This window comes from Nansenia antarctica (assembly GCF_963989245.1).
Source record: "Nansenia antarctica genome assembly, chromosome: 7".
Classification (NCBI taxonomy): Eukaryota; Metazoa; Chordata; class Actinopteri; order Argentiniformes; family Microstomatidae; genus Nansenia; species Nansenia antarctica.
This window is the reverse complement of record NC_137677.1, coordinates 41,839,986-41,850,311: the sequence shown is the minus strand read 5'-3', so window position 1 is coordinate 41,850,311 and position 10,326 is coordinate 41,839,986. Positions and strand designations below refer to the sequence as shown.

General features: G+C 45.0%; 1 protein-coding gene across 1 annotated transcript in view; it reads right to left on the bottom strand.

The window, feature by feature from the left end:
• Positions 1–4,304: 4,304 nt before the first annotated feature.
• bin1a (bridging integrator 1a) overlaps positions 4,305–10,326 on the bottom strand; it is a gene marked incomplete at both ends in the record, with an annotated part of 14,958 nt that continues 8,936 nt past the window's right edge. Inside the window, 7 exons of the mRNA XM_080536761.1 lie at positions 4,305–4,406; positions 5,953–6,054; positions 6,311–6,388; positions 6,610–6,666; positions 7,070–7,438; positions 8,464–8,487; positions 10,271–10,326. The exon at positions 10,271–10,326 is cut by the window's right edge and continues 67 nt beyond it. Coding sequence (XP_080392887.1) covers positions 4,305–4,406; positions 5,953–6,054; positions 6,311–6,388; positions 6,610–6,666; positions 7,070–7,438; positions 8,464–8,487; positions 10,271–10,326 — 788 coding nt within the window. The remainder of the gene's footprint in view (positions 4,407–5,952; positions 6,055–6,310; positions 6,389–6,609; positions 6,667–7,069; positions 7,439–8,463; positions 8,488–10,270) is intronic.

Genomic DNA, 10,326 nt, shown 5'->3' with positions numbered 1-10,326 from the left:
ACTAACAAGATTGAAAACAACGATGTACTATATAAACATAAACTCATTCAGTATACAACAGTATAGTCATGTTTCAAGTCCTGTCCGTGGGCTGTGGTCACCATGGTTTCATCATAAAAAGTGTATGTACCTCATAAAAGTGTAAGCCAATTGTCATTCGATAACAATAACAAGATAAAAGGGGTAAAATTGTGATCACACATCACATAACCTTGCTGGGGATATACAGGATATATATTGTGTGGGTTTTCCTCCTGTATTCTTCATGTAAAGTGCTTTGTATTCTGTGTATGACATTTGATGTTTAAATAAAGTACCAAGAGTTATACAGTCAGGGCTAGGGTTATTGCCGTTATAGTACTGTAAACTCCTGCAATGAGCAATTACACAGGCTGGATTGTGCACTCTGTCATGTTCTCTTAGCCCTAGTTGCTAGCAGGTTAGCTTGAGTAGCTGGCAGATTAGCTTAAGGTACATACAAACAGGTAATACTAGTACTAGAAACGAAGTACCGTAATGTAAAGAATTCCAGGAATACCCACCTGTAGTGCAAGAAGCAGGTTGAGAGACCATGGTGGCTGCTGGATCCCACGGATACCATCTGTCCTGCATGTACTTTTATTTCCTGAAGAATGCTCAGTGTTAGGAGCCTTATTCCAACATACACCCATTTTCAGTCTGTTCTTCCCCTCCTCTCACGATCTCTCTCTCTCTCCTCTCTCTCTCTCTCCTCTCTCTCTCTCTCTCTCTCTCCTCTCTCTCTCTCTCTCTCTCCCTCTCTCTCTCTCTATTTCTGTTTCTGAGGGTCGACACTCCTCATGCAGACCCTCTTACCTCTGGCTCAATTAGTGTGAACCTTTGCCTTCGACAGTTAAAAAACAATCCTGTAGTTTGGCATTAGCTGACCTCCTTTTAATCATTATCTCCATTGACTGAAACAATTGGTGAGTGGTTGAGCTACAGTGGTGACAATGTGAAAGCCCTGATAAACAGTGCTGATTGTTGGTACCCTACAGTGATGTGATATTGGAAGCAAACTCTACGTTGATAGCGATAGAGGTTATTGATAGGAATTGATCAACAGTATCAACCAAACAATATCAATGAATACATGAATCTACACTCACCGAGCACAACACTGTACTAATCTGGGTAGGGCCTCCCCTTGCCCAATCTCAATTCTTCATGGCATTGATTCTACAAGATGTTGGAAACATTCCTTTGAGATTCTGGTCCATGATTGCATCACACCTGCAGATTTTTTCAGGTGCACTTTCAAGTGAATCTCCCGTTCTACCACATCCCAAAGGTGATCTATTGGATTCAGATTGAGATCCCAGATCTGACTGGGAAATCCTGTTCTTGAAACCACAATACTCAAATCTCAAATAGGCTGTGGCATTCAAGCGGTGATTGATTGGTATTAACGGCCCCAAAGTGTGCCAAGAAGACATTCCCTACATAAAGAGCTGTACAACACACGCTGCCTCAGGAAGGCCTCCAAGATCTCCAGAGACCCATCCCACCCTGGGTACGAACACTTTGCCCGGCTGCCCTCGAAAAGGCGGTACAGGACCATGGCCGCAAGGACAAACAGACTGAAGCTCAGCTTCTACCCCAGGGCCATCCAGGCCCTGAACACAGCAAAGACCTAGGTTCTGGGCCCTGGACAGTCTGGACGGATTGATGCTGGCAGCTGCTGGATTGAAAAAATCAGGTGTAGTGCTGAGGCACAAATGTGTACATTTCAAGCCTGCAAACTGCGACACTTTAAATGAATGTGCAATAACACTATGTGCAATATGACAACCCTAGTCGTTTTATCTGTACAGTATAGTAGTGGATAGTGTACATAGCCTTTATTTATGTAAACCAGCTCCTTTCCCTTCTTGTTTTTTTATTTTATTTTTTCTTTCCTAGCACCAGGGGAGCCACCCCTCCCAAATTTCGTTGTTTGGTACCTGTACTATAGCAATGACAATAAAGACCATTCATTCATTCATTCATTCATTCATTCATTCATTCATTCATTCATTCATTCATTCATTCATAATTACACCACCGAATGAATGAGAAGGTGTACAGGCGTTCCTAATAAAGTGTTCAGTGAGTGTATAAATACATCTAAGAATCTATAGATACATCAATAAATGAATAAATAGGATGCCAGGTGAGCTTCTTAATCATGTTTATTACTATCGGTCAGGTGGGACAGAACACAGACGTTTTCCATAGGTTCTGGAAGAACAACGTCTTTCCAACCCCAATGAATTTAACGAAGAGAATTGCTTATACACAACACATGGGATTTCTGCATGCTCATCACATTTACTCACGTACACTGATATGAATATGTTTATATAATATGTATCTTCATCATCATCACAGCTTGGTAAATTACACATATACACAACAAATACACAACAACACCTGCAAATGTAATATCATCAAACATAACATAAATTTGTATTGAGTTGAGGTGGTCCTCCAGTAAAATGCTGATAGCCAATCACCTCAAAAGTAGAGGGGACATCACCCAATGACAACACCCCATGAATAAATCATCTGTTTAGGAGTAACAGAAAAGCACATATACACGCACACGCACACACACGCACTCACACACACACACACGCACACACACACGCACACACACACACACACACACATGCTCCTCGACATCTTCACTCCGGCTTGGCAATTCCATTTCCATTATTTCCATCATCATTGCTTGGCAGCATACAAAAATAAAACCAGTTACTGCAATCTGATGTCATATTCTGAACCCTAACAAGCCACGACTGCATCTTCAAAACTAGAGAATGTTAGCAATCAAAGAAAATCAGAAAGAGCTTCTTCGTTTTGCACACAGCCAGGGTTAGGGTTCTCAAAATGACCTGCATATCCCTGGGTATACATGAAGATTTCAACATAAGTAGTCATTCAACAATCACCCCCACCCCGAAGAACCAAAAACACAACATCTAGTGTTCTTATTACACAGATAGTCTGCATATATGGACGCAGCGGTGGTTAAACCCCTGCCAACCATACGTAACACCTTAAGGTAGGATGCAGGACAAAAATAAGGGATTATTACATTGGATGTTATGAGACAAGGTAAGGCTTTTCAAGGGGAATTATCATCACAATACCTGGCAACCTATACACAAACACAGTATTTTGGTGAGAGGTTGGGAGAAAAGCCAACGAGCCTGTGATCCTTATCATTATCACACATAACTACATTAGGGGGCTTCTATCATGCCTTACACCTGCTTCTAGTTTCTCCACCTGAGGTTCAGTAAAGCGCTACAGAGGCCGTTTTAACTGACAAATCAACCTATTTGGGCCGCTAAATTTATTTTAAAAAATGGCAGAGAGCAATAGAAATCTAGGAGAGATTTCTAAAAACCAGCAGCTACAGGCTGAGATTGAGCATCGATGACGAATGAGCGAATGTATATTTGGACCCATGACGAAAAATGTATCGATCTCGCAAGTTCCATACAGTATACACGTCAGAAAGACGACGCATTGCAGAGCAGACGCACACACAATTTCTGTCAGTATCGACGATCACACACTTTTTGTCACATTATCACACACTTTTGTACACACTCACTCAATAATGCTCTATAAACTTGCTTCTGTCTTTACTTTTGAGTGACTCGTGTCTTTAGCCTTCTTGAGCACGATCAAAGTAAGTGCAACTCAATTCATATGCCCAAAAAAACCTAACCAACCACCAAATGATTTAACATGTGATACATGCTAAGAGTCATGGTTACGGTCGACAATGCAATGCTGCTTTCTCTTATGACCAAACGACCGACCAGATATATAGAACCAGAGGATTAGAAAGTGAAGAGGGAATGAAGGGGGTTGGGGGGGGGGAGGGGAGAGAGAGAGGTGGGGAGGTCTATGAACACACCTTTGACCCAGCAGTGTGTATAGACAGGGATCTATTCAGAAGGAGTTGTGGACGTTGTCTGTGTCCTTGCACCTTCCTGAGCAGAATTGAACTGAGATCTCCACCACAGCTTCCACCAACACCAGAACTACAGCTCCCAATCCTGCCAGTGCAGATGCTCATTGATGTACTGTAGAAATACCCCAGGCTTCAGAACACAGCACCCCCTACCAGCCAGCTATGGTATGTCTATGTAAGCCAATGCATCCATCCAGTCCAGATGCAGGGGGGCGGTGGGGTGTGGGGAGGGGGGGGGGGGGAGAGAGAGATAAGGGTGTGAAGGAAGAGAATTAGAGGAGGAGGAGCAGATAGTGGGATCATGACTCCTCTCTCACAGCCTGGAGGTGAAGTTCTCGGGGAACACTCCTTTGGCCGCCTTGTCCTTGTTCTTAACCCAGTCTTCCTGCTTCATCCCCTGCAGCCAGCCGTCATCCTACAGGCATGTGTAGAGAGAGACACACACACACACACACACACACACGCACACACACACACACACACACACACACCGTACATATTGGAGTGGAGCTCAAAATATATCAGACATATCATCTAAAGTAATAGAACAAACAATGGAGGTGAACGAACTGGTGTACAGGTGAACAGGGGCCTCATTTATAAAAAAAAGTACTTGAACGTCATCTTTAACTTGAACGTAAGCAATTTTTTCTAAATAGACGTAAGCATTATTTTTTATTTTTTTTAAGTAATTTTTCTGAGTGGGGCAGTCCCACTCATATTTTTCATTTTATTTAACAGATACAGTGAAGATTTAGACAGGAAGGATGGGTGAGAGAGAGAGGAGGAATGACATGCAGTATATGTCCCTGGCTGGAATCGAACGGGAGACCCTGCGGTTACATGGTCAGCGCTTAACCCGCTACGCCACCTAAGCGCCCCAACGTAAGCATTATTTATAAAACAGGCTGCGCTTGTTTAAAATTGCGTAGTGGGCTTGAATGCTTGCATCCGTGCATACGTGCGCCTGCATGCGTGTCTGTGTGTGTGTGCGTGTGTGTGTGTGTGTGTGTGTTTGTGTGTGCCTGTGCCTGTGCCTGCTTGCATGAGTGTAAACGACCGTCTAAATGGAGTGGTGGTCCTATCTGATGAGACTCCCCTCGTCCTCTTTAACACGGCCATTACAGGCTGGCTGCTCCTCCCTCAAGAGGCATCACGTACTTCCATCTATAAATACCAAATATACTTGAAATTGAACGCAGGTGAATGAGCTTTGTATTTACGCCCTGTGATAGCGGCACAATTATAGCGGCTGAATTAAGCCAAGTGCTATAGGATAGGCATTCGTCTGAAAGCGGAAGAGGGCAGAGAAGGGTGGCTTCTCGGTAAATTGCATTTGTAACGTTTGATCATGACAATTAACCAGGGAAATGCTTATACTGTAATAATATAATGGTTTTATTCTTATCAGGTGACATTGAAAACATGGCTGCTCACTCCCTTTGCGAACCTCCAGACACCCGAGGGAAATCCAGTATAATTTAGCGCATGGCCGGGCAAGGTCCGTTGTGGAGCGCACTATAGGCATGTTGAAGGGGAGATGGCATTGCCTTGACAGCTTTGGAGGAATATAAAGGAAGACTGAAATACAATCATAAACATCAGTTCCCTTTAAATCTTGAATTAAACAAACTTTCTCGGCTGATAACAACATCGTTAATTTTATTACGAGCCACGTTCACTTTGCATGAATTACAGTAGGCAGTGCGGCTCACATGCCTGTAATAACTCTGCATAACCAGTAGGTAATGTGCGTACGTCAAGTCAATACCTGACGTAGAGCTACGATCGTTTCCACGGTCAAATCGACTCACGTTGAAATTGTATAAATCAGTACTTTGACATGGTTTTCGACATACGACACGGGTAAGATCAAATTTGATCCAAAGTACTTTCTATAAATGAGGCCCCAGGTACGTATATGGTGTGTGTGTGTGTGTATGTGTGTGCTGAGGACCGACCTGTTCGTCTGGGTTGTCGAAGGTCACGACCAACACCACGTCTCCCGCCTTCATCTCCAGCTCGTCTGAGTCGTTGGCGGCATAGTCGTGCATGGTCTGCACCTGATTACACACACACACACACACACACACACACACACAGAGAGAGGCGCAAACAAATGACAACGTGCGCTTTTGTACGTACATCGTTCTCGGATGGAAAAAAACAATAAAGGCGTCGACTCCCCCAACTATCACTTTAAAAATGCCATATGAAGTCTACGTAGACGCCTTTTTATGATCTAAAGCCGTGACTACTGAATGCGTAACAAGACACACAACATGCATGTGAAGTTGGTTCCTCATCAGCCTTACTTACTTTGAAGAGGAACCCCGGGGGCATCTCTACGGCCTCGGCGGTTCCGTTGGTCACCTCTGTCGCCACCGGTGCAGGAGGCTGGACACACGGAGAGAGAGAGAGGACGATAACACCCTTAACACTAGAACAGCCGTGGCTTTTTTACCTACTAAAAGAGCCCCCCGTCTGGGGGGTCAAATTACCCCACTCTTTACAATGTACTTGTGTGGGTGTCAGTAGCTAAGTAGTAGGTAGCTAGTAGGTGTCAGTAGCTAAGTACTTGTGTGGGTGTCAGTAGCTACTAGCTAAGTACCACTTACAGAGTCTACCGGAGCGCTATCCACAGGAGCTGCAGCTGCAGTCGTAGGTGTGTCAGCCTGTCAGGGGAGGAGAGAACAACACCAGTCACACACCACACATCCTAGGAACCAACCCCGGTCTATGAACATGCCTTTGACCCAGCAGTGTGTATAGACCGGGATCTATCCAGAAGGAGCTGTGGACGTCGTCTGTGTCTACTGCACGGTTGAGCCTTCCTGAGCCGAATCGGACTGAGATCTCCACCACAGCTTCCACCAACACGAGAACTACAGCTCCCAATCCTGCCAGTGCAGACGCTCGATCGATCGACGTATTGTATTATTATGTACAGTACACCCCTCCCCACCGGGCTTCAGAACCAGCGCCACCACCCTACCAGCCAGCTTATGGTATAATCTATGTAGCCGATGCATCCAATCCAGTCCAGATGCATCCTAGTCTGTCCAATCATCATCGTACCTGGGGCACCTCCTGTACCTGGGGCACCTCCTCATCACCGTCATCCCAGCCAGCCTGGGCTGAGGCTGAGGTACCGCCGTCATCCCCGAAAGAGGCCTTGACCGGCCGGCTGCCGTCGTCATCCCAGCTCTCCTCCTGGGCCGGGGGGGGGGAGGTAGCAGCGGGGGCAGCAGCCGCCTCAGTGGCTCGGTCCTCCTCGGCCCAATCGGCACGCACCGGCTGAGAGCCATCATCATCCCAGCTCTCCTGGGCGGTGACGGTAGCAGCGGGGGTGGCGGGGGTGCCATCGTCCCCCCAGGAGGCTCTGACCGGCTGGCTGCCGTCGTCGTCCCAGCTCTGGGGCTCCTCTGGGGCCGGGGTTTCCTCAGGCTACATGGGGGCGAGGGCAGGGGGGCGGGGGGGCAGGGGAGGGGGCATGGGCACCGCATGGGCGAAAAAAGGGGGCATGAGGAAGTCATGGAGATCCGGTGTTCCATGTCAGGGGGTTCCGAGGGGAGGGGAGATCCCAATTATCAGGGATATGTGGAAGCGTAAAAAAATAAAAATATTCATAATAACAACAATAATATTTTGGGGTTATCATTGTTATTTGTTATTATTAAATTAAAAAGATTGATGAGAGGGGGGAGGTGGCGAAAAAAGGTGAAGAGATAAGCCGTCAGATCGTTCCAGAAGGTTGTGGCTGTTTCTCCTATCAAAGTATGATATGATTCTCTGGTGAGTTCCACCATGACAAGTAAGAGTAGAAGCGTACCCCCCTGAACAGAGACCCTACGTGGCTTCTTGATATTGTGACTTCAAGGAAAGGAGGAACAAACTGAAACATTGCAACAGAATACCACCGATCAAGTACAACCCCTAGGTCATCTTAGCGAGGTGAAAAGAGAGGGGCCAGTTTAACACTATGGAGTGTAAAAGCATCTAAAAGCAGTTATAGTACAATATATTGTTTCTAAAAAAAAATCCTATTTCCAGATGCTAAGATATTTGTTATTGTCATTCACAAGAGCACAAACACTTTCCTGTGTCTCATTCAGTTGTACAGTACAGCACAAGTAGCACTTTTGTGTTGCACCACACTTTTGTGTTGCACCACACAAATTGATTATATCCTACTTCCTACAATGTACAGCCAGGACCTTGCTGTAGGTGATACTGCACTCATTTTTACAGCTGTGGAGATAAAGATGAGTTAGGGCCTGAATTGTCAACCGGAAAACAATTCTCAGTTATTCTGAGTGAAACATCTGAGTGAACTGAGTGACTAACATATGTAGCATGTACAAGTAAGTAATGGGGGTTGATTTATTTGGACTATGGATGCCCATGTCTGTTGAAGATAAACCCGGGTGCCCCGACACAAGACCATCTCTAGAGGACAATGATAAGCTTACCTCCCATGAATCCCATGAAACCGCCTTCGGAGAGCAGAGAAGAGAAAGATTATTCACAGGTAAATATCAGATAGAGCATTTAACAATATTCAGGTTCCTTCACCAGGTAATTCAATTTGAATTTAACTTGTTCTTGAAAGTGGCAGTAGGCAGGTTTGAATCAAATATTGCCAAAAGACCCTGGTATATCTGTAGCAATTCGGCAGTGACACTGGTTGGCAGAAGATCATCCCCTGAGACCAGAGACTCTATCCCATAAAAATTCCTTTCGGAAAAACAGTGGCTCAGCCCAGCCTCTTTTGGCGACAATAACTATAATAACCAGGGAGCGGTCTTTGGAGAGTAACTCGCTAAACTACACTGATGTTTACAGGAAGATCTGGTGCAAGAGACAACATCGGGGGAGGGGGGGGGAGAAGGGAGCAGGCAGGGAGGGAGGGAGGAAGGGGGGAGGCTTTGAATTAAGAGGGTACTGCACCTAGGGGGCAGTCTTCTGCAATCCTGCCTTTCTGTCACTTTAATAAGAAATGTTTTTAAAAAATGAAAGAGACTGATCCAGGACCGGGCAGGCAGGGCCACCCACCTGTGGGGCAGGAGAAGGTTTGCTGGGAGCTGACAGGGAGACAAGGTCCATATCCAACAGGTTACCCCCTGCCGGAGTATCAAACTGCCAACAGAGAGTGAAATGTGGACTCGAAATGTGGACTCGTTTCCCCAAATGACAAAATGACATATTTGTTTCTTTAACTTATCAGCAGTCTATAGACAAGGACAGAGTGGAATCCACTCTTTGGATCTGTTCAAATGAAGCCACTGCCAAAATCAACTAATATTAGCATTTCCGAACCAAAACACCAATGGAAATCAATGTGCCTTTTAAGTGATTTTTTAGCATGACATTTCAAACATGCTAATTTAGTGTACATTGACTTCCATTGGTTTTTGGTTAGCAAATGCTCAAACGTGTGGATTTTTGGGCAACGGCTACTTTAACAAACCCATGTGTTTGTACATTCTCCTTGTCCATAGACTGCTTTGAGGGTCAGGAAACAAAAATGTGATTTCATAATTTGATCGAACTATCCCTTTAACAGGAAAGGCGGGGTGGGGTTTGCCATGTGCTTAACACTAGAACAGCCGTGCCTTTTTTACCTACTAAAAGAGCCACCTCGGGGGTCTTTACAATGCTCAAGCTGCTATTTACACACACAACGACCATTAGTTGGCCGCATGTAATTAGCCTGCTTCCTACACAGAAAAATGGCAAAATAGCTTTATACTAGCTTATCCTGATGTGATTTTGAAAATCTAAGGATACTGGGTGGTAGAACGCACACATCTAGGAAAAGTCATTAAAGGAGGGTCCTGAAATTTGATCGAGTGCAAAGATATAACATCTTTACTCATGGCTGTTCTAGTGTTAAGGGTTATAAATACATGGCATCCATAACACACAACAGAATAGGGTTAGGTTTAGGGTTAGGTTATGTAGGTTCGACAATCTATAGGTTGCTATGCTAACAACACATAAAGGTAGGTTAGACAATCTATAGGTTGCTATGCTAACAACACATAGAGGTAGGTTAGACAATCTATAGGCTGCTATGCTATGCTGTAAATTACATGGCATCCATAACACACAACAGAATAGGGTTAGGTTTAGGGTTAGGTTATGTAGGTTCGACAATCTATAGGCTGCTATGCTAAAAATACATAGAGGTAGGTTAGACAATCTATAGGCCGCTATGCTAACAAGCCGTAGAAGTACATTAGGCAGGACAGGAAGTGTGGGGGGGGGGGTCCTGACCTGTGTTGGAGACGTGACACTGATGTCCGGAGTGGCAGCAGCATCAAACAGGTTGA